Source organism: Cornus florida, unplaced genomic scaffold, assembly GCF_030987335.1.
Source record: "Cornus florida cultivar Cherokee Brave unplaced genomic scaffold, ASM3098733v1 CherokeeBrave_3.0.0_Hap2_Chr11, whole genome shotgun sequence".
In the NCBI taxonomy this organism is placed as follows: Eukaryota; Viridiplantae; Streptophyta; class Magnoliopsida; order Cornales; family Cornaceae; genus Cornus; species Cornus florida.
The window spans coordinates 84,821,879-84,846,323 of NW_026775581.1; the positions used below are offsets into that span (position 1 = coordinate 84,821,879).

The window sequence follows — 24,445 nt, forward strand, 5'->3', positions numbered from 1 at the left end:
TTAAATATATTGTTATAGCTTTTAAAAATAAGTGTCATTATTATAGATTGGGTTTACTGAGTAATGAAACCACAGGTCCCTAAATTTAGTGAAAACTTTGTTTCCTCTATTCTTTTTACAAAGTGTTCAATGGAAGCCCAAACACATGTATAAATGGAAGGAAGGCAACTATTAGTGTCTTCTATAATTTGTGGATCATGTACTTGTTAACTGATTTTGAGGGAAAAGTTCTGGTTGGCCTATTATGCATGTACTTGCGTGTTTGTTTTACAAAAACCAAATTTACAGCTATTATATTGCCATCTCTTTGGCAGCTCCATTGGGACTCAGTTGAGCTAGAGATAATAAGCAAAATGAGACTGAAAAGAGACAATGAGTTTTTCAATATTGATTTGGAAATAGATGATGAATGTAGAATTTGCTTAGAACCGAATCTTGGGGCAAAAATTTTGTTGTATATTTAAATCTCAAAATTTATCTTTTAAAATATAAAAAGGGTATAATAGTAAATTTATAATTATCCTTCCATTTTCTTTCTTTTCTCAAACATGGTTATTATCCTTCCCTTTCTTTTCCTTTATTAATTAACCAAACACTATTGATGATTAAAATTATCCTTCCATTCTCTTCCCTCTCCCTCTCTCTCCCTCTCCCTCTCCTTCATAACTAATCTTATCATTCCTTTCAAACCCACCTTACCAATCAAACCCACCTTACCAATCATAGCCTTGCCCTTAGAGATGCCATATGTGTAATTTACTTTCGATAAAGGGGCAGTTTTGCAACTCTAGAGAACCTTAAACCCTAGAAATATGTTACTCCGTCCTCTCCACCGTCTTGAATCTTTTAGTTTAGCTGTGATGGGTCGAAAACACAAAGCAACTGCTCTTCCCAGCGAACCACAAGCCCTAGACATCACAGACAACCATGAAATCAGTCCTCAGAAGAAGAGCAAGAACAAAGCTGAAGCTAAGCATGAGAGGAAGCTTCAAGAGACTGAGTCTAAGGTTGATATAGAGACCAAGACGGAAAAGAAGAAGAGGAAGAAAGAGAAGAGAGAGAAAGAACAGGAGTCTTTGAATAATGGGTTGGTGGTTGATTGTGGTAAGACAAGTGAAGCAATTAATGGGTCCGATGAGATTGGCAGGAAGAAGAAGAAGAAGAAACACAAGGGAGATAGAGAAGAAGAGAGTTTGAACAATGGGTTGGTGCTTGATGATGCTCAAAACTCTGATAAATCAGTACCAAAATGTGATGAATACAAGAAAAATGTTGCCTTTGTTGATGTGGAGGAGAGAGAAAGTGATGGGGGTGTAGTGGTGTCTGGGATGGATGTAAACGATTCGAAATATGGGGCATTAAAATCGTTTACCGAGTCAGGGCTTGCTGAGGATGTGCTTGAATGCTGCAAAAATTTCGAAAAGCCGTCACCAATTCAGTCCCATTCTTGGCCTTTCCTCTTGCAGGGTCGTGATTTTATTGGGATTGCAGCTACTGGATCAGGTATTGTCATGGTGTCTTTTTTAATTTCCATAATGCTGCAAGTATAATTTTGCTGTTTAGGGGTATTGTGTATTTACTTTTTTCTGATCAGGTAAGACATTGGCCTTTGGTGTTCCGGCTCTTGTGCATATTTTGGATAAGCGAAAGCATAACACATTGAAGAGAGTGAATCCACTTTGCCTTGTGCTTTCACCTACAAGGGAGCTAGCCCAACAAGTATGGAATTCTCTGTTCTGTTCTTAAATTGAATTCTAGTGTAAATAACTTGTTAATTGTATATGATTTTTCTTTTTCCGTTTGAATTTATTCTTAAGGTTTAACATGTCCTGCTTTTCTTTTCTTTTTCTACCTAAAATTTTGTACTTGGGGGTGGTTCAAATAAAGTGTAGTTCATGATTCTAATTGCAAAATTTTAAAGAAGAAAGCAACTTGTGCAGAGGATGATGCTGTCTAGCATAGTTGGTAGGCTGTGGAAGGAAGTAATTGTAAAATGTATCCGTGTTTTCTCTTAAGGGGTGAGCACCCTTTTCACCTCCTTGGCCATAGGAAAGAAAATAAATTATATTGAAGGGGTTAATTACTTCATCATAGTTGAGATTATTGTATATGTATTAATGGTTTACATAATAATTGTTTTCAAAGATCCTGCATTCTGTTGACTTCACATTTATTTATTCAAATATTAGGCGATGTCTTCTATAAAAGGTCCGTAGCAAATGAATTTGAGAGCGCTCTAATTCTTTTGCTCTTATTCATTTATTCGTTGCAAATTTAGAGTAAATGCCTTCATAAGATGCTACTCTTGATTTGGTTTTTGAGAAGTATTAAGTTAGTTGTCATAATTCTATCAAATCGATTGACCAATGCTTATTCCTTTTGTAGTTTTAATTCCCATTTTTATTGTTTAGGTGAAGGAAGCCTTGAGATCTCATGTTCTTTTCAGTTGTTGTAATATTTCTTTTTTCAGACCACAGTCTTTCTTATTTTTATGTCTTTCGGTTTTTCAAAATTGTAACTTGTCACTTATCCAAAAAAGAAAAAGAGCAACTTGTCATGGAAAAAGGATGAAGGAAGTAAAGAAGAATGGCTTCTCTTTCTATACAAAAGAAAAACTCTTAGTTTATGGTAGAGAACCGTACCAAAAGGGCCTCTAGTCCAATGGTATAACTAGTGGTTCGAACATGGGTGTGGGCAAAAGTGTGAGTACTTACCTGATCAAAAAAAAAGAAAAGAAAAAAGAGTGTTGAACTGTGTAAATAAATGAGGAGCACTAAGTGTGAAACCAAAGCATGAAGTTAGAATTGTCATGCAAATTGGACCAGGAGTGGAAGCAATTACTTCAGTAAAGTTTGATGGTTTGGAAAATATTGGGGGTATTGATGGACTCATTCATGGACACATCTTAGACAAGTGTTCATATATATTGTAAAAAGTATCTTTGGAATAAACAGTTAGAAGATAAATTCACTGGGCTTTGGGATGTGACGTTAGGGCCTAGGAGTTCTTCCATTTCGATATTTCCCATACTTAGGGTTCTATTTTACATGGTCGATGAGGTTTATGACTGAAGGCAATAGTGCAATCTGGAAGGATATTTTTTTTAAAGAAGCCTGGAGTTCCTTGTAAATAGTTGACTCTAATTTGAATATCAGATTCATGGTAAAATAAGGGGGTCTTAGAGTGACATGATATGTAATTGGGCATTCTAATTATCTTGTTTGAGGAAACCCTATCGAGTTCCATGATAAAAGATAAGCTGGAAAGTTTGATTTGAGGACAGTGACAAGTGATTTTTTCTTATTCTGATGGGCTGTTTCTGAAATCATTATAACTTGAAAAATAATGCCGTGGAAAGTGTTTTAGGCCTATGATGAAAAACAAGATGTGAAATGTGAAAGCATGAGCCCCATTTGATTTGCCTTCACTTTTGGAGAAGGGGCAAGGCAAGATAAAATTAGGAATTTTGATAAAATTAATGTGATTTTATCTTTATTTTTAATTTAGACTATTCAAGTTAGGGTTGTTTTAGTAATTTATGAGGGTTTATCCAGTAGTAGAGTTTGATTAGGTTTTATTTCACTGCCTATATATATAGGGCTTGATACATTGAGTTGGACAGTTTTTATTTTTATTTATTTATATTTTTTTATTACGATAATTGAATATAAAATTGAGTTTTTAGGGTTTATTTGGTAGTAGAGTTTGATTAGGGTTTATTTCCCTTCCTATATACATAGGGCTTGATTTTTTGAATAAAAAAATATGTAGGGCTTGATACATTGAGTAGATAGTTACTTGTGATAATTGAATATAAAAATTGAGTTGATTACGTAGATTTGTCTCCCTATTTCTTCATCCCTCATATTCTCCCTCTTTCTCCTCTCTTCTCTCGTCTTCTCTTTCTCATTCTCTTCTGCATCGAATTAGTATTCAAACAGCCCCACCTGTCTTGCTTTAGGTGGTATCAGAATGAAGGATCCAATTTTATTCTGAGCGCAATGATCAAATTATATCGAGTGTTGTTAAAGGCAGCGCCTGTTGTCATCCCAGGCTCACTTATGTTTACTAGGCACGCGCCTTGGTAGCGCCTCGTCTTATTTGTCAGGCGCCTTTTTTTTTTTTTTTAAATGATTATTCTATTTCTTAAGCCAAAAAGGGTGTTTTTGGCAACTTAATAACCAAATAAGAAAAGCCTAAGCATATGAGCGAAGGAACTTTTGTTCAAAAGAAATAAGAAAGTCCAAGAGTCAGTGTTAACCGAACATAGAAAGAGCGAGACTGTGAGACCAACAACGAAGCCCTAGTTGTAGAGACGAATGAACGACGAATCCATGTCAGTCCTTTCTTTTTCTTCTCTCTTTTCTCCTCTACTCCTCTCTTCTCATCTTTGTTTACTTCTCTCTTCGTCTAGTTCTCTTCTCTCTCTGTCCTTTTTTTGTTTGGGCTCTGTTTTTTCTCCTTTTTCTTCTTTAATACTCCCTCTCTCTTCTCATTTACTCTCTCTCTTCATCTACTTCTTTTGCCTCTGCCACTTTTTTTCTTGGCTCTTTTTTTTCTTCCTTCTCTTGTTAATAGTTTTTTTTTTTTTTTTTTTTTTTTTTTTTTTTTTTTTTATATAAATAGATTTATTCCTTTTGCTCTCTGTTTTGCCTTTCAAAAAAACAAATTCTATTTTGCCTTTCAAGAAAACAAATTTGTGCTCTGTTTTATGGTTCTAGAATGCTTATAGGGTTGATGGATTTAATTTTTTTATATTGATATGACTTATGAGATATGAGTGCTTTTACGGTAATTTAGAATTTCAATTGTGCGCCTCACATGACTCAGGCGCATGCCTAGGCTCCAAAGGACCTTTAGCGCCTTGAGCCTTTAATAACACTGAGTATATGAGAGCAAAAGGTCCAAGCACTCTCTCATTGTTCACACTCCTACTCCTCACTCAGCCTGCGGCCACCCCCCCAATACCAAAAAAAAAAAAAAAAAAAAAAAAATGTAATTAATGCTTTGGACTTTGGTGAACGTACATGCACTTCACTCAAAAATTGTAATGAAATTTGCAGAAGGTCCTAATTGACACACTTAGTCACTGTACCATTTATTTGCTTCGTTTAGTCCTTACTTCTTTTCATTACCCATCATGCTGTGTCTCTGCTATCACCACACCCACTTTTATTTTTTACTTTCTATTTTCATTTTGAATTTTGCAACTAAACACCTGCAACCAGTGCTTGAATCTTGGTCCAGTCACTTTCATTTCATTGTATATCCTTGCTTCTTCATTGTGGTAAATCACAATTTTGTGTACTTCATTCAATTTGTCAAATATTGGCATGTTGTTCTTAACCATTTTCACACCCACCGATTCCATTAGGCCATCATATGAGACATGTCCAAGTCCAAATTTACAATGGAACTGAAAACTGAAACAACAGAACATGTCATGGGTGTCGTAAATGATTCAATACACCAACTTTATGAGAAGTTTGCACACATGTTTGGGAAAACATCTTGTTGACAGTGTTAGTTATCATCATCCTTTGAAGCCAATATACTCCATCGTGGACTTCTTTGCAAACCCATACAATCTCAAGGCCATCAGGTGCAAGACACCAACCTTAGGAAAAGTCTAGGTCAAAATCCTACTAAGAAATTTGCAGTTATCCATTTGAGTACTAGATGACCTGGTTGAAATTGGACCATTCCTTGAATGCATGAAAATTCAGATGAAGGATGAGACTTGCAATAATGACACAATATGCATGCTACCTACCCTTATTGGAAAAGATGACTAGATGTTTATAACATATTTTGCACATATCTCAAATGTGGAGATACAGTTCTATAAAATGAGTATTGACGGAGGAAGTTTTATAATCACAGTTTCAAATTCAGGTGTCGCTAGAATGAAATTTCAACCTAAACCCCATCCTCAACCCTATGGAATGACTCGGATTGATGACCTAATCGAGTTTGCTTATACTTTTTATTTTTTATATTTTTATAATGGAGTATGCTTGTACTAGTTTGATCAGTTAGTCTACCAGTAACTGTTCTTTCTAGATTGACCATAATATTTACCCGTGCTAGTCCATTGGTCATATTCCTTCGCCTCCAAGTTTGTGTTTGTTTCATTTTTTTGATTTTTTTGTTCAACTTGTTCATGATTTTCGTGCTGATATGTGACGACTAGTTGTTTTGAGTAGTAAAATTTATGAATTTGCTACATATGTCCATAATTTGAATTGTAAATTTAATGATGCAGAATATGGTATAGTTTGTGTTCCATAACCTTATCTCAAGAACTCCTTCCAGCCGTTCTCACATCATTCACAAATCAGGACCTAATGCATATTTATTTGACTTGTCATTAGATATGAGTACTAATTCAGTTTTTGGTGTGGAGTATTTGATACCTGACAGAGACACCTAAAACTCTGAGAACTGTGTTTGCGAATTTTGCTTATTGGTAAATTCAAAATTTATTACTGAGAGAGGTGCCTAATGGTGACAGTAAATACTGGTTGCAGATTTCAGATGTCCTATGTGATGCTGGAAAACATTGTGGCGTGAAGTCAGTTTGTATATATGGAGGAACTTCTAAAGCACCACAGATATCTTCTCTAAAATCTGGTGTTGTAAGTTTACTTTTCCTGATCTATAATACTATCCTGGCTGTTGACCTTGATGGTTATGCAAATCACATTCCTTTTCACTATATCCTTGGTAATTTGGTGCAATATGCAACTTTCTGTGGAAGATTAAGATCAAACTCTGCCTTCTGAATTAAAAATAGTATTTTTAACAGTAAATATACTGCTTATTACCATGTCTGTTTGGAACTTTGGACTGTTCGAATTCTCTTTCTTTACAAAAATCTATAGAGACGAGTAATTCCCGCGTGTTTTGCAATGCAATAGATTTGTACTTCCATTTATAAAGTGTCTTAATATGTGTATAATGTGTATTTCATACATTTTGGTTTTGCTTTAGGTGCTTACCTTTATCGCACATGTAATACTCTCTCTCTCTCTCTCTCAGGATATTGTTATTGCAACTCCTGGCCGTTTGAAGGACTTGATTGAAATGGGTGTATGCTACCTAAAGGAGGTGTCTTTTGTGGTAAGTATATTCTTGGTACAAGGGCTGCCAAGTGGTTATTTGAACTTAATTTCTTTTCTTTATAAATTGTTACTGTCAGACTGTCAGTGCTCCTTTTTATTTTACTGATGAAATAGAAAAAAAGCTATCTGTATGCTTTAGGTATTAATGGATTATTTTCAGTTTTTTCCTTCATTGTTGAGCAACAAAGTAATGGGATAGTTCTAATACTCTCTTTTAGGTAGCGAATAGGTTGGAATCGTTGTTCACAATTTGTTTTTGGAGTGTGATATTAATATATGACTATTTGGAAGTTTAGGGTTGCATGGAAATGCTTGAAGCACAAAACAGTTCTCTCTAGAAACAGGAGCCAAAAACATGTGTTTGAGTATACTACACCCAGAGAAATGACATGTTATAGCTGATTCGGAGAAGGGAGGTTATACATTGGGTTTTGAGATTCACAATATGTATTTAATGGTGATGACGAGTTTGTAGCTTGAGAAATGTGATTACTTCAGGTTAAACAATTTAAATATTAAAGTTACACCCTCTCTAAACAGCTTAAGATTTTAGAGTAGATGGTTGTTAACATGGTATTAGAGCCCTCAAGGTCCTGTGTTGAAACCTCACCGACACCCTGATAATTGAAATTGGAACACGCGTTGACCAAAGGAAAGCCACATGTGAGAAATTGTGTTGAAGGATTTAAATATTAAAGTTACACCCTCTCTTACATTTGAAGCTTCGAGTAGATGGCTGATAACACTTTATTACACCTCTTAACAGAAGAAAATCCCAAAAGAGAAAGTTGTCAGAATTGAGTTTGGTTATTCATTTCATAGTTTTGCAGGAGCTGCATAAATAGCAAATTGAGTGGTTAGTATTTTCAAGATAACATACAGTATTTCAGGAAACTATCAACCAAATGATTTTTCGAACTTTTTTTGTTTTTTATTTTTTTATTCTATGTTTTTCTAGTTCTTGCAGAGTAGAAAACTATTCCCCTAAAATTGAGCCATACAGGCCCTACATTTCTCTAGATTTATTGAATATTTAAGGAAGGTGAACAAATTATAAAAATTTCAATTTTTGTAATTTATCATACTTTTAATAACTTTATGTATTATTACGATTAATTGATATGTTTATGAAGTAATTATGGTGCCATGGTTCATATCATGGAGACAAAACTGTTAATTTAGTTAGCAACGTCCTGAAAATGATTTATTTTATTATTTACTCAACAGTCCAGATTTAGCATTCCCCATTTGGAGAAGTAGGTCTGATGTAGGGTATCTGGACGAATTAATTAATGTGAGGCTGTGAGCTATTAGTGGATGAAAAATTATGGTGCGCTATTACTAGATATATAGTCTTTTCTTAGTTGAGTTATCGGTGAGCCACCTCTTTAACAAATATGATACAAAGTGGTGGGCTTCTCTATTCATCTGTAGTTAGATCATGTGCATGAAACTTGATTTGAGGCAACAACCCCGTTTACCATTACCCTTTCTGTAGGCAGCAATGAAAACTTCTAGAAAATTTTGGTAGTACTGCGGAAGTGTTTCCGAAGCTCCTCATTTTAAGTTTCTGTTTTCGTTATTGATTTTCCACTTCTGCTAACTGTATTTTGGCTACATAAAAGACATTAGTTAATTTTTTGTGCTTACGTTCTCTAGTTTGAAAGGAGGTGTTGAAGGACTATCCACTAGATAGAGTTGTTGGAAGGATACCAGAGATGATGTAAATGTCTTGCAAGGTTTTGATGCAGCAGATGGTGCTTCCAGCCTTATATATGCATGTATGGAGAATTAGAGAACCATTGTGATGTGTTATGAATTCACTATATACTGGTGTTGCATTTAGGAATTGAAGGAATGGCTGGTCGGGTTAATGGAAGTCGGTCCTAATGACCTTAGGTGGCTAAAGAAGGAAGGCTTATGGTTGGACTGACTCAACGAAGCATGCTGGAATGCAAGTGTGTTTAGGTGTTTGGTATGTGTAATCCTTTAATCTTCTGATATGGAGACGTGCCTGGATTACCACTATGAATAATTTATATTCATCATTACTGTGGAGTAAAATGAATATTCTGTAACCGCTTCTTCAACATCAGTACCGACACTCGTAGCTAATATGAAACTTTAAGTTAACGAGATTTTTGTTCTTTAATTCTTCAGTGGCTAGTCTTGCTTGGGATGTATTTGACGGTAAATGTGATGCAGAATAGTCAATAAAATCAGAGGTAGGCGGGTCTGCTTCGGTAAAGGATGTTAAAGATTTGTAGATAGAGTAACAAAGATGAAAAATATGGTCAAAAGATTTGTCTTTTGATTTGGGGGGATGGGAATGAAGGGGAATTTTCTTCCTTAATGCTATGTTTGGTTGGAGGGAAGGATTGAGGATGGATGGATGTGAGGGGCGATAAAATAAGTTTTTTGTGTTTGGTTGAAAGGAAGGGAAAAGAGGGAGGAAGCAAGGAGCTCTCTCTCTCCTCTTCCCCCAAATTTGGGCAAATAGAAAATCATCCCTCCTTGATTTGTAATTTTATATCCCCCAAATCTCTCCTTGCTTTGTGATTTTCTATCCGCCCAAATTTGGGGGAAGAGGAGAGAGAAAGCAGGATAATAACCAAGTTTTAAATTCAATTTTTAACCTTGTTGTTGCATAATTTAGAATGGATATATTTTTTTTATAATTTTATATAATTAGGGTATCTTAGTAAAAACAAAATAAAACTCTTCCAACCCAAAAATAAAAAATAAAAAAGTGTCACCACATCCATCATTTCTACTATCCATTCCATCCAACCAAACAAAAAATGAGGGGGACACCTTCCCTTCCCTAGGGATGCCTCATCCATCCCTCCCCCTCTCCGTTCCATCCATTTTTCCATCCCTCCAACCGAACGAAGCATAAAGAATAACCTTTAACTTTTGCAAAAACTGATTAAAATTTTTTTTTCCTAGTTGGTACTCACGCACACGTCTTTTTCGAGACTTGAACCTCTGACCTCCCTTTGGGAAGTGTAAGAGGCTATTACTGCTAGACCATTGACGTTGGTCAAAAAAAAAAAAAACTGATTACAAGTTACAACTCCTTAGATTAACTTATTTGACATATTAAGCAAATTCAAATCCTAGCCCATTAAGGTGTTGTTTGATAAAACTGAAAATTAAGGGTTGAAAATTTTAAGAGCTGAATTTTAATTTTTAAGTACTGAAGTTTTCAAGTGGTAACTAAAAAACAAATATTTTTTAAAATGTCAAGCGTTCAACATTCAGTGATACGTGATGTCTTTGTCACTTAAAACTTATACTCCATTTTAAGTTGTGCTTAGCATTTTCAGTAATATTCAAATTGCGTTATCAAATGCACTTAATTGAATAAGCGTTGAATTGAGTTATCAAACAGAACAAGGATAAAACACAATTTTTTTTTTTCATAAGTATGAATAAAACACATTTACTTTAACCTATATTTTTGAAGAGAGAGAGTAGTTTCTAAGCTGTGATGATAGAGTAATCCAACTTCTTGAAGCAACAAGCACCAAAACCAGAGAGGGCAAATAACTGGTTAATACTTAATACCCTTTAACTTTTTTTTTTTTTTTTGATTTTTTATAATATATAGGTCTCTGCCGCTTGGGTAGGGATCCTTTTTTGTTGGCACCTGCTAGTTTGTGATACATGGATATTCTCCAGTTTTCTTCTAAGGTTCAATGTCCACATGACATGAGTGTGAGTATGGGGTATGTGTGTGATACAGGAACTTATAGTTAGAGAGAGTGTCCTAGTTCTTTTACAGAGAGATAGATAAAAACTCCATCCTATACCACATTATATTTAATTTAAATTCTTACAAGTATATCCTTAAAGAACAATAGCGTTGTACATTGAACTTGTAATGTATCGAGATATGCAAGTTGTATCTATGTACTTGGATAGTATACAACTTTTAAACACATTCCAAGCGGATCCCAAAACAGGTACTTCAATTTCTTGCAGTTGGTAGCTTTTAGAGACTTACCTCTATGTTTGTTGCTTTGATATGGCTATTTTGATAAATAGATTGCGTGCATGCTATTTCAGCCCTCTCCAACATTTTCTCACAACTATGATTCTTCCATGTAGGTTCTAGATGAAGCTGATCGAATGCTTGATATGGGATTTGAACCAGAAGTTCGCTCTATACTAAGCCAAACATGTCGCGGTATGACATATAATTTATTGTTATCTTTTTAGTTATATTTCTTACTATGTAATATTTTCTCCCTATTTTTTTTTGGGGACAATAATTACTATTTGGGTTAAGTGGAAGTAACCCTCCTTTAAGCAGATGACTCGATAGCCCAGTGGGTTAGTGCCTCCGATGGACTTTGGAGTGCCAAGCTTTGACTCTCTGCATCTATTAATTTAACTTCTAACACTTTATGCCTTGAAAAAGAAAAAAAAAGGTGTCACACACTGTATACTACAAGATGGTTATTTGCACAATATCATATCACATGGGTTTACATGCACTAATCCATATTACATGGAGGTTTTTAACACCATTACCAAACAGATACAAGGGGGCAATACGCAATATTTCAATATTATAGGTAGTCTTTTGTCAGGAATAGTGCAAGGCTTCTAACGTGTTACCGTAATAGATATTGGGGGTGATATGAATTATTTCTATATTATAGGAGGCTTTTTGCGAAGAATAGTGCAAGTTGCGATTAGTTTTCAAGGGATGGTGTTAGTCCCAAAGGTGATGGAAGGGATACACGCTCTATTTCTATATTACATGGGTGTTTTTTTTTTTTTTTTTACAATTCTTCTTGATATCATATTTTTTTTTTTTTTTTTTTTTTTGATAAGTAAAAATATATTAACAAAAATGCTCAGAGGGGAGCAAACCCTTAACAAAGCAAACAAAATACGCAAAATGCGCCATTACAACGATAAGTTGTCAACAAACTCCAAAAAGCTATCTACAGATGGGCAATTTTTCCCATTAACCCAAGAATAAAGAGAATGCAAAGTATTCGCCTTAATAACCCAAACTAGCGACTCCTTTCCCTCGAAAGATCTCTTGTTCCACTTGTGCCACAGCTCCCACCAAATACAAAGAGGTGCAACCCTCCACGCCTTCCCAACTCGACTTCCCACTTGCCTCCCTCTCCAAGCTTCTAACATATCCATCCTGTTACTTGACACCACCCAGTCTACCCCAAAAACATTCAAGACCAAACTCCAAACATCCGCTGCCACTTTATAGTGCAGCAAGAGATGATTAATCGACTTGCCCGCCTTCTTACACATGCAACACCAATTAACTGTTATTTGGCGCCTTTTTCTGAGATTGTCAAGAGTAAGAATGCTGCCAAGCACCACTATCCACGTGAAGAAAGCCACCTTCAGTGGAGCTGAAGTCCTCCATACAGCCTTCCAAGGGAAACCGTTGCTTATCGAATTCCTAAGACTTTGCTAAAACAACCTCACCTTAAACACCCCTCTAGAATCCCCCATCCACACCATCTCATCCCTTCTTTCCCCCTCCACCACTTGACTATAAATTAATCCCATTAATTCGGTAAACTCCAACAACTCCCAATCATTAAAATTTCTGCGAAATCTCACATCCCAACTAGCTCTCCGATTCTCTAGCCTAAAATAATCTGCCACCACTGTATGCTTCTTCTCAACCATCCTAAAGAGTCTAGGAAACCTACGAGCCAACACCACATCCCCACACCAAACATCCGTCCAAAACCTCACATAACGACCATTCCTAACTCTAAACCATATCTGCTTAGAGAATTCGTCCCAACCCCTCCTAATACCTTTCCATGAACCCATACCTGCTGATGAAGTCACACCTCTAGACATCCAACCTCCCTCCTCTTCCCCAAACTGACAAGCAATAATACACCTCCAAAGCACTGACCTTTCACACCCAAATCTCCAAAGCCATTTCCCTAATAGAGCTTTGTTAAACATTTCTAACCTGCGAATCCCCGAGCCTCCTCTTTGAATCGAGGTGCACGCTTTCTCCCATTTCACAAGGTGATACCCCCCCCCCCCCCCCCCCCCCCCCCCAACAAAAAAAAAAAAAAAAAAAAAAAACACACAAAAAGTTCCCCTAAATCTTATTAAGTCTACTAATCACTGTTATAGGGATTGGAAACAAAGACATGAAATAAGTAGGAAGATTAGAGAGGGTACTCTTCAGCAATGTAAGGTTACCCCCTTTTGACAAGTATTGCTTCTTCTACCCAGATAACCTCTTTTGAAAACGTTCCACCACTGGATCCCAAACGGCAAATCTCCTTGTGGAAGCACCCAATGGTAGCCCCAAATAAGAAAATGGACAAGCCTCCACTCCGCAACCCAAAATAGCTGCCAACTCATGAATATGATCCAAATCCCTTACTGGAACAATCACACTCTTCCCAATATTAATCTTCAGCCTCGAAACCACTTGAAAACATGCCAAAACACACCTCAAGTGTCTCACTTGATTCACACTCACATCACAAAAAACAGTAGTGTCGTTAGCAAACAGCAAGTGAGATGTAACAATCTGATTTGGCACACGCCTCACCAAAAAACCTTGAATAAAGTCCAGTACCTCTGTCCTTTTCATGAGTCTACTAAAGGCTTCCATTACAATAATGAATAGAAAAGGGGACAATGGGTCCCCTTGACATAAACCTCTCGAACTTGCAAAGAAGCCTGCTGGTGACCCATTCACTAAGATAGAAAACCGAGCCATCGAAATACATTGATGAATCCACCCTCTCCATTTGGTTCCAAACCCCATCCTCTCCAACACATACAATAAAAGCACCCAATTCACATGGTCATATGCTTTTCTATGTCCATTTTACACACAATCCCCGGTTCACCACTCTTGACTCTAGCATCAAAACATTCACTAGCAATAAGAACCAGGTCGAGAATTTGCCTTCCTAAACAAATGCATTTTGAGACTCCGAAATGATCCCATCCAACACTTTCCTTAACCTAATAGCCAGAATCTTCGCAATAATCTTATAAACAGAGCCCACCAAACTAATTGGTCTGAAATCCTTAGCTTCAACCGCTCCACCACCTCCCAATTCTTTTCGAAGAACGCAATTGTAGACCCATCCAGCCCCAGAGCTTTATCTCCATCACAGCTCCTAAGAGCTTCCAGCACTTCCTCCTCCCTAAACGGCCTCTCCAAAACCACTCTATCCTCATCAGAAATTATATCAAACTCAATGTCATCCAACCCCGGCCTCCAAGAGACAGACTCTGTGAACCGCTCCTGATAAAATGCCACAAACCCTGTCCGGATCTCCCATAGTTGTTAAAGGCTCAAGGCGCACAAAAGCGCAAATGCCTCCTGGAGCCTGAGGCGCAAGGCGCAAGGCGAGGCACGCGCCTGACTGAATTAAAGCGCACGTTGAAAAAAAAAAAAAAAAAAAAACCTACCCAATAAAGTTTTAAAGATGCAATAGTATATATAAAGATGCAAAAGTCAACTAAATTGGTGACAAGGTTAATTTGGTAAGTGTAGACTGATGTACCTTCAACCTTGATCTTATATTGGTGACAAGGTTAATTTAATGATGCAATGAAGACCTGCAGTTGTGTGTGTGAAAGACTGTGCAATTGGGATTACAAGGAATGGGTGATGTGATGATCCAAGTGTGTTCAACTAAAGAAATTTCATGCACAAAGCAGAAACGCATTGATTGTTCTATATAAAGTATGAAGTAAAGAGATTCGGATTATTTTTTTGACAAATTTAGGTGAGTAAGCCAACTGCCAACACATCATTATCTCACTAATTATCATTATTCACTAATTATCGGCATATTAGAAAGATGAGGCAAAATAAATTGCGACACAATTAAGTTGAATCAACGAACTAGATTACTAGAATCCATTAAATCAACAAATTAAAAATATCAGTTACACGCATATCTCATTTGGAATATATCCTATTAAATCCACAAAATTAGAAATAGGAAAGTTAAATTAGAGAGAGCCGAGAGAAGAAGAATAGAGGGAAAATAAATAAATAAATAAAAGAAGAGAAGAGACTAGAGAGAGCCAAGAGAAGAAGAATAGAGAAAAAAATAAAAATAAAAATAAAAACGAAGAGCCTAGACTCGGCTCAAAGAAGGAAAAAAAAAAAAAAAAAAAAAAATGAGCCTAGACTCGGCTCAAGGAAGAATAGAGAAAAAAAAAAAGAAAAAAAAGAAGAGCCTAGACTCGGCTCAAAGAAGAATAAAATAAAATAAAAAAATAAAAAGAAGAGCAAGAAACTAGAGTCACTAGAGCCGAGAGAAGAAGAAGAACTGAAGAAAAGAAGAAGAAAAGAGAAAAAAAAAGAAAATACCGAGAACTGAGAAGAGAAGAAGAAGCAAGAAGGAGAGAAGGAGAGAAGAAGAAGAGAGGGAAGGAGAACTTATCAGGCTTCGGCGCAGATGCAGATCCGGCAGATCCAGTCTTCGGCGCTTCGCAGATCACTCGTACTTCTGTCTCTTGAGTCTTGACTCTCTTCTTTCCACTTTTACTTTTATTTATTTATTTATTTATTTTTATGCTTTGTAACTTGCAAGTTGTATAGATTTTGTAATAAACAAATAAAAACTACAAATAAACAAATAATAAACATATACAAGTAACACAACCAAGATAATTAAAAAAAAAAAAAAAAAAACCCATTTTTCACACAGGCGCGCCTGCATCTCGCCTGTAGCCTTGTGCCTTTGTCTAAGAGGCGCGCGCCTATCCCAAACCACTCGCCTTAAGTCAATATAGGCGCCAAGGTGGCGCCTTGTGCCTCAGGCGTGCGCCTTCGGCACCTTTAACAACTATGGGATCTCCTCTTCAGTTTCAGCCATGACACCATCAAAACTTATCCTCCCAATGCTGTTCCCTCTTCTATGAGCATTAGCTAATCGGTGAAAAAACTGAGTATTTCGATCACCTTCTTTAAGCTACAGGGCTCTCGACTTCTGTCTCCACGAAACTTCCTCCATCACTGCAATCTCTTCAAACTCAGCCTTGCACTCCTCCCGTCTACTCCTCTCCAACACTGAAATCCCCTCAGCCCCTTCCTTTCTATCCAACTCTGAAATTTCCAAAAGTAGCTGATTTTTCCTCCACTCCAACTTACCAAACACATCCTTATTCCAAACCTTAATGTCGCCCTTTAAGTATCTCAGCTCAGTTGCCAATTGAACGCTTGGATTACTCCTAACATCATAAGTATCTCCTTGATATCATATCTGAATAATTGTTTGTGAAAAATCGAAAATAAACACGTGTCATACCCTGTGTGCTCACGCCTACGCGGGTTGCTGGGTGAGAGAGACTGAAGAAGAATCTAACATTTGGCTTTATTTTTTGCACTAACTGAGTTCTGTCAGAATCTGATACACGTCCTCCATTGCACCCTTGCCTATGCCTCATTTCTTTTTCAGAATATGTTTTCGATAATATCTTTGGTTCTGGATGGGTTTCAATGAATTTTTCTTGTATTCGTTGGTCATTGACTTCTTATTGTAACATATCTTGCATGAGGAATCTAATGGCTTTTAGCTTCTTTATGCACTTACCCTATTAGAGTTGTAATTATCGTTCTCGCTTCTGTCCCGACGCTTCTTTTATCGCGCCAATCTCTATCTTGTATATTTGTATTTCATTTACGGTAATGGAAATTTACTGTTTTTCGAAATAGAAGCTGGCTCTTCTTTCCATCTTGTGTGGTTTTTTTTTCATGGTAGGCCATTATAATGTCTCATAGCTGACCCCAAGTAGTTGTGAAAAGGCTTTGTTTTTGTTTTGTTTATGCTGTTGTAGGACAAGATAATGTCTCTATTTGGTACAAGTACAACATTTAACTAATTAATAAGCATGCTTCCCAAAATTCTTTCCATAGCTTTAAAGTGGACTGATACAGCATTTTGTTATTTAACAGTTAGTTTCCTATTTTCTATTTTCAAGCATATATAAATAAATATATATATATATATAGTTAATATTTGAATTAGCATAGCAATCTGGCAAATTTATATTTTTTGGGAGGTTCAAAACTACCGAATCTTTGCAGATCGCCAGATGGTAATGTTCAGTGCAACATGGCCTCTACCTGTTCATCAATTAGCTCAAGAATTCATGGATCGCCATCCAGTTAAGGTGTGAATATTTTATATTGTAACAACTTTATCTAACTTCTCTTACTTCTTTGTATAATAAAATGAACTTTTCATTTCAGGTGGTTGTTGGTTCAGAGGATTTAGCTGCTAACCATGATGTCATGCAGATAATAGAGGTATGTTTAGTCAGCAGCCTAGATAATGAAGGACTTGAGTAACTAAGTAAGCATCACACTGTTTCGGATTTAATTTTCACTTTTGCAGGTCTTGGATGATCGATCCCGTGATGAACGTTTACTCTGTTTGCTAGAGAAGTACCACAAGTCCCGAAGGTATATATATATATATGTTGTTAATCATTGACAGATATTTATAACCTCATGGAGGATTTTTATCCAATATTTCTTCTTGTGGTCAACAAATTACTTGAAAATATTGATTAATTTAAGTGTCTTCATATGCCATGTTTTCCGTCATAATTACGTTTTTCTATTCTCAGTTTTAATTTTTTATTATTTGGATACGGCAAGCAGCAACATTGTTATTGGCGAACATGTCACTTTTTTGTTCTATTTTATTTTGTTTTTTATGTTGTAACCTGTCATACTTGGAACTCATATCAAATCCATTGTTTTAGTCAACAGTGAATGGTGTTGAGTGGCCTATATTATGATTTATGTGGTTTTCTTTTCTCAAAAAATCTTGACCATGTCCTTTTGAGTTTGGTTGTATACTCAATGCTGATATCATGCTTTTTCTTTTGAGCAGGAATAGGGTATTGGTTTTTGTTTTGTACAAGAAGGAAGCAGCTCGTGTAGAAAATATGCTGCAAAAAAGGTGACTTGTTATTTTTTCCCCCCACACAATTTCTGGTTGGGTCGAAGCAAGTTAATGAGTTGTTGCTATTGAATTTCCAGATAAAAACATATATTCGTGAAAACCATAATACAGGATCTTGTTTGTTTAAATTTTTTCCGCTCTGATTCTCATCTCCTTTTGGTTTCTAGGGGTTGGAAAGCTGTATCTATAAGTGGTGACAAAGCACAACATGCACGTACGAAGGCGCTATCACTATTCAAGGAGGGAAGCTCTCCTTTAATGGTATGTGGTTGTTTTGGATGATTATTGGTGACACTTATGCTAAGCAGCTTTTCGGTGCATAAATTTCAATTTTCTGGTCTTTGCATTCCTGTAAAGTTTTTGTGATTTAAGAAACAATACATCTCTACATGTTTTCTTCGACGTGGTTCAATGATTTGGTTTAAGAAAACAATATATGATCAAAGAGTCTTCAAAAGGACAAGGTCCCAGTAATTCAAAATCATAGAGACAGTATTTCATGCTCTGAATTAAGATATGATACACTCCCATCACTTTTGGGCTTTTTATTTTATTTTATTCTTTTTGACCAAGGATGGTTACAAACTTGGGTCACAAATGATATATGACTTGGACATACCATTATGACTTATCCTAGAAACATAGGGTGCGGACACTATGGGTATTAAAATCTATTTTGATCCTCACTTTTGATCGTCTTAGTAGTATTAAAATCTCTAATTTTTCTGTCCCGTCACCACAGGTAATATGTGAGAAAAATTCATGTAGTATGCCCTCAATAGTATTGATTTATCTTTGGCATTTTTACTGATCTTCAAAAACTTGGTTTTCCTTAATTCTTAATTTCTGCAGATAGCAACTGATGTGGCTGCTCGAGGATTGGATATTCCCGATGTTGAAGTAGTGATAAACTACAGTTTCCCACTTACCACAGAGGATTATGTTCACAGAATAGGAAGGACAGGACGGGCTGGTAAAAAGGGTGTTGCCCACACATTTTTCACTAAAGAAAACAAGGTACTGATTTTGAAATTGTAATGGATCATTCAGGCTTGAATTTCTAAATTGAGCTACGTTGGTTCATGTGTTGACCAATTCTGATGTTGGACAATGGGTATCACTGCAGGGCCTTGCGGGGGAGCTGGTAAATGTTCTCAGAGAAGCAGGCCAGGTTGTACCTACTGCGCTTTTAAACTTTGGCACTCATGTTAAGAAAAAGGTCTGTATTGCTTTTCTGTACAATCTTCTGTGATTTTCTCTTGTCTGTTTACGTGTGTGCCTGTCACGCCCGAACCTCATTACTTAAAACCATACAAAAATCAACTGTACATTTGAGGTACGATTCTGAATCCTTGAAAAATATGCAATCATGCTAATATTCTTCCAATAGATTAGTATGTAATTTATTCTTTTCCAAATCTTTACCAACCCTTTTTAATTTACACTTCAATATTTTTACATTTCAGAATATCCAACTTCACAAAAAAAATTACATACGCAGTGACTGGAAATCTCAAAAGTCTAAACTTGTAGTTTCTCCATGTCACTGAACATATTCCTAATTCCACGTTCCTTCAATTCCATAACCCGAGTAGTAGTGAGGCACCGAGAGAAGGGTGAGATTGGAGAAACCTAGTTAGAGACCTTTTGTTCCGAATTCATACTAGTTTGTACAATAAAATAGATATTCATACTATCAGTTAAATAAAACAATGTATAGTAATATAGATTGCATAACCAATCTCATTTTCATTCATTATCCATTTTTTTGAATCAAAATATATTTTTTCATCAACAACCATTCCCTTGCATGTGTCATGTGATCCTGGAAGGCATTCCTTTTATAGGAGGCATCCCTTCTAGGAAATCCATGTGATTGTTGTGAGTCGCTTACAACAGTCACTTGGTCGTTCTAACTATTGACTATAATCAGACATTCGACATCACAGGCTCTATCACATACCCACATACGAGAAGTCTAGAGTTTTTCTAATCCATTTATTTTCAATAGTCCCATGCTCAAAACATATATGCAATTCTTCATCCAAGTTGGAACTCATATAAACAATAACCAAATGTTTTCGAGATACTTCCATAACTTGGCGACTGACAGATACTGAAATGATAGAACATTTGATGAACATTTTTTTATATGTCTAGCGCTATATATGTTAACATTTTTTGTTGACTATGATTATCCTCTAAAAACCTGGATATTATCTTGCTGCTCTATTTGTAATATAAAAAAATTAAAATTGAAACTACGAAGATAGTAAATAAAGCTGAAGAAAATCCATTAACTGATTTATATGACAAAATGTATACAAGAGGGTGAAAAAACTATTTATATATGGGCAGAGTGTAACTTATCAAAAAAAAATATATACATTGGCAGAGTGTAGATATTAGGTACGTAAATGCATGGGTCGAATTAAATGTATTAAGGATGTAGAAAAAAAAAAAAAAAAAAAAAATTCGTTCAAGAGAACGATATATTAGTTATATGAAATAATTACTTCCAAAACCTACTAAATGAGTAACACCCTAGAGAAGAGGTGGAAGGAAATGAACTTAATATAAGAATGATAAATACAATCAACAATAAGGAAGTAGCTGATGCACTTAAAAGATGGAGAAAAATAAAATGGGTGGCTGTGATAACATATCTATGGTGGCATGGAAAACTGTGTAAGGTAGGAACTAAGTAGGTAAGAAATTTATTCAGCCAAATTATAAAAGATAGCATGTTGCCGAGTGAAGGGAAAGCATGAGAGTACCAATTTACAAAAATAAAAAGGACATACAAAATTGCAGCCATTATAGAAGATTAAAATAATGAGTGATTCAATTAAACTATAGGAAACAGTGATAAAACAAAGATGAAGGAATCACAAGCAGTTGAAGAATCTAGGAGTAAGCAAAAAGATCTACATTTGATTTTTATGTACTTAAAAAAACATATGATAGGATCCCTGAGAGAGAGAATTTGGTGCGCTTTACAAAAACATATCCCTATAGAGATGTTAAAGATTTTTTAGGATATGTATACGAACACAGAAACTGGTGTTCGCTATATAGGTTGTGAGATTAGTGAGTTTTCAGTAAACTTAGGATTACACCAAGAATCATTACCAAGTGTAATACTTATTTCACAATAATTTTAGATGAAATAATAAAAGATGTAAAAGGTGACATTTCATGCTGCATGTTTTTTGTGGTGACAATGCTATTAGATACTTCAAAAGAAACGACAGCAATATAATTAGAAATGTGGAGAAACGCATTGGATTAAACATGGTTAGACATTATAAGAACTAAAACACAACACATGGAATATAAATTTAATAAGTAGTCAGAAATTAATAATATAATAATCACACTTCATACCAAAAGATTATCCAAAATACGTATTTTCGATATTTTGGATCAATAATACAGAAAGATGGCGAGATAGATGATGATATAATTTGTAGAGTTGGATTTGGTTAGACAAAATGGTTACAGGTTAGTGGTATTTTTTGCAATAAAAGAATAACAAGCAAGTTAAAAAGGAAATTCTATAGAAACAGTTGTTGGGACAATTATGTTATGCAGCAGAGTGTTGGGTTTTAAAAAAGAAACAGAAGCTACACCGTCATGTAGCAGGAATGAGGATTTCAAGACGGATTCTTAGAGTGAGTAGAATAGATGGGAAAAAAATTAGGAGTAGCTCCTATTAGTGATATAGAATAAGAGAGAGTAGATTTAGCTGTGATAGACGTATATAATGAAGACCTATAAATGCAAAAATAAGAAGGGAAATACTAGTTTACATAGAAGGTAAGAGACATAGGGCAATGGGCAACCACAATCAAAATAAGATGAAATTATTAACAATGATTTTACAAAATTAAAGTACAATATTTGAGATGACTTGCAATAGAAAAGAATGGAAAAAGAGAATTCACGTGACCAACCACATTCATATTTAATTAAAGCATTGATGATGATGATGATGCTTCTATTTGAATATTGGCCCAAATTTTTTATAATAGTGGTGATTTACAATCATACTCTTTTCTAACTTCAAATGCATCATTTGTCCTACATTTTGTTTCTGCTAATGTGTTTGATATCCTCCACTGAATTGCTGGTTCTGCATGGATGTTTCCAATTAACAATTGGTGTGTTGGAACTTAGAGTTGATTAACTTGACATGCTTGTCCACCTATGTGTTCCCCCAGTTAAGAAAATATATAAATCCTTTGGCTGTTCAGAATAGTGTGGATCATGCTGTTGTTAGGGATCGTATTTTTCTATCATTTGTTTGATTTTTATTTTGAAATTTCACAGATAGACGTACAAACTTTTCTGAGATGTAGATAGATATTTTTTTGGAAAGGATTGTCATTTCCTAAAACCACTCTTGGTAATCACTTTTCGTTTTGAAAATTGAATCTCTTCCTTGTGTCCACAGATCAAAGATAAATTTGATTTTCTAGCTTTCGAAGAGCAAGCCAAGCTTTTCTAAATTCATTTTTATTATGAAAAGTTGTAGCTTAATTGTGTAGTTAATTGAGCTTGTGTCTTCCATATAATCAAGTGTCAGACTGCACTGAGGATTTTAAGCTTTACTTTAATGATCCGGTGTTAGATGCATGAGACGTCTGAAGTTCATGAACTAGTCTAAATTGTTATGCCTCATATTGGTGCAGTTACGGTTAGGAATTTGAGTTACAAATTTGCTTCTCCTCGTCCTTTATTTATTTATTTTATTTTTGGGAGCATATATTTGTAATTGTGTTTGCAAGTCTTTCATGCATGTGCTGTTTTTTTTAATGCGTCTCTATGTGTTGGATCTGATCTCTGTATACATGAAGTGCAAGATTCCTAAAGCTTGAAGCTTTGGTTGCCATCTCTTCAATTAGTTGTCTTCCTGAGATTGTCAGAGAATCTGAAAGCAATTCTATTCATGCAGTCCACTCAGTTACCACTTCCCACTTTGTAACGTTTGAATCTTTACCCCATTGCAGGAGTCTAAGCTATATGGGGCTCACTTTAGAGAGATTGCAGCAGATGCCCCAAAAGCTACAAAAATAACATTTGTCAACTCGGATGATGAAGATTGACTTCTGAGGTGGACAATTCTTTGTTGTACTGGGCTTTTTTCCAGACGTCATCACCCAATTGCCAAACTAGTACTAGTTGTTTCCAAAACAATGTGCAGCTGGGGAAGGACCTTATGACATTTCACCAGATCACTTGCTTTGACAATAGCCAATGTTGATTTGGTAATCTTGACATCCTTTGAATATGGACCAAAGATGCAGGTTTTACACAAATATATAGATATATATTGCCTTCGTTCGGTTCATTTCTCCATCAAAAGTTGTAGTCTGGTAGCATAGTAAAACTAGCCAACTTGAGCAGCAGCCTCCCACCTTCCACCGGGATATTGTTTCACTAAATTATTGAGAGAGCAACAGAATTTTGTATGATCTTTCTTTCACTAAATAATTTATTGATTATTGGGGCTTATTTAATTTTTCATCTGGATGATAACTGCACTCAAGTTTTGTATGTCCAAACTTTTCTGCACCCTCAGCTTGCAGTAGTACATTGGTTGTTATTTATAACTGTGATAGTATTTTATTTGAAGGGTTAATTACACTCAGCACCAGAGTTCAATCTATTGAAAGTTGGCCTCCTTTTGAACAATGACCTCTTCTCAGTGTGATAAAGTTAACAAACCACATCTGACACAGTGAATTGACATTACCTGACCTATTCAGACGAATTACATTTTTAACCTTTACAAGTCATTTCATTAAACCCAGATACCCTTGCATGCAAAGAAATAAAAAATCAAAAATCAATCAGTGAAAAATGTGGTGAAATCTTCTATCACCACCACCATCCATATACAACCATCATTAGTCTAAGTACCGTAAAAATCCACTTATAACGTCTAAGAATAAATCTCATATATATATATATATATATATTACAAAGATAGAATCACACACGCATATATAATTATATATACATACATATGTGTAATATATTCTACTAACACATCAAAATTCATGTAATTGAATTAAGGGTGGAAGGAAGCAAATGGGCGGAAGGCCAAACCTTCAAGGATTGGACTTGAAGGTGAAGATCTTCTGCTTCGAAGCCCTGTGAGTTCAATTGAGCAAAGGGAATATTCATGAAGTTAAATCCCGAAGTTTGTCCTACAATTGGAAAGAAAAGGTAAATGGCTAAGAAATCAGAAAGGAAAAAGACAAGAAATTATACCAAGTCACAATTTTTTAAAATTTTGGTTTTGTTGGCAATGTGTGTAAAATTCCTCTCCAATATCTGAGGGTGTTTATC

At 35.5% G+C, this 24,445-nt stretch overlaps 1 protein-coding gene across 1 annotated transcript; it reads left to right on the forward strand.

The window, feature by feature from the left end:
- The first annotated feature begins 801 nt into the window (after positions 1-801).
- On the forward strand, positions 802-23,610 carry LOC132284145 (DEAD-box ATP-dependent RNA helicase 5). The gene is made up of 13 exons (XM_059786218.1): positions 802-1,503; positions 1,595-1,719; positions 6,531-6,638; positions 7,042-7,122; positions 11,238-11,316; positions 17,203-17,288; positions 17,368-17,424; positions 17,513-17,580; positions 18,017-18,085; positions 18,256-18,349; positions 18,941-19,105; positions 19,215-19,307; positions 23,101-23,610. Exons 1-13 carry the CDS (start codon positions 813-815, stop codon positions 23,194-23,196), a joined length of 1,812 nt encoding a protein of 603 aa, XP_059642201.1. The 5' UTR covers positions 802-812; the 3' UTR covers positions 23,197-23,610.
- The last annotated feature ends 835 nt before the right edge of the window (positions 23,611-24,445 follow it).

Coding starts and splice junctions, on each gene's coding strand:
- LOC132284145 (XM_059786218.1), top strand. CDS start 813: ATGTTACTCCGTCCTCTCCACCGTCTTGAATCTTTTAGTTTAGCTGTG. Junction 6,639..7,041: donor CTTCTCTAAAATCTGGTGTT/GTAAGTTTACTT, acceptor TCTCTCTCTCAG/GATATTGTTATTGCAACTCC. Junction 18,086..18,255: donor GAAAATATGCTGCAAAAAAG/GTGACTTGTTAT, acceptor TTTGGTTTCTAG/GGGTTGGAAAGCTGTATCTA.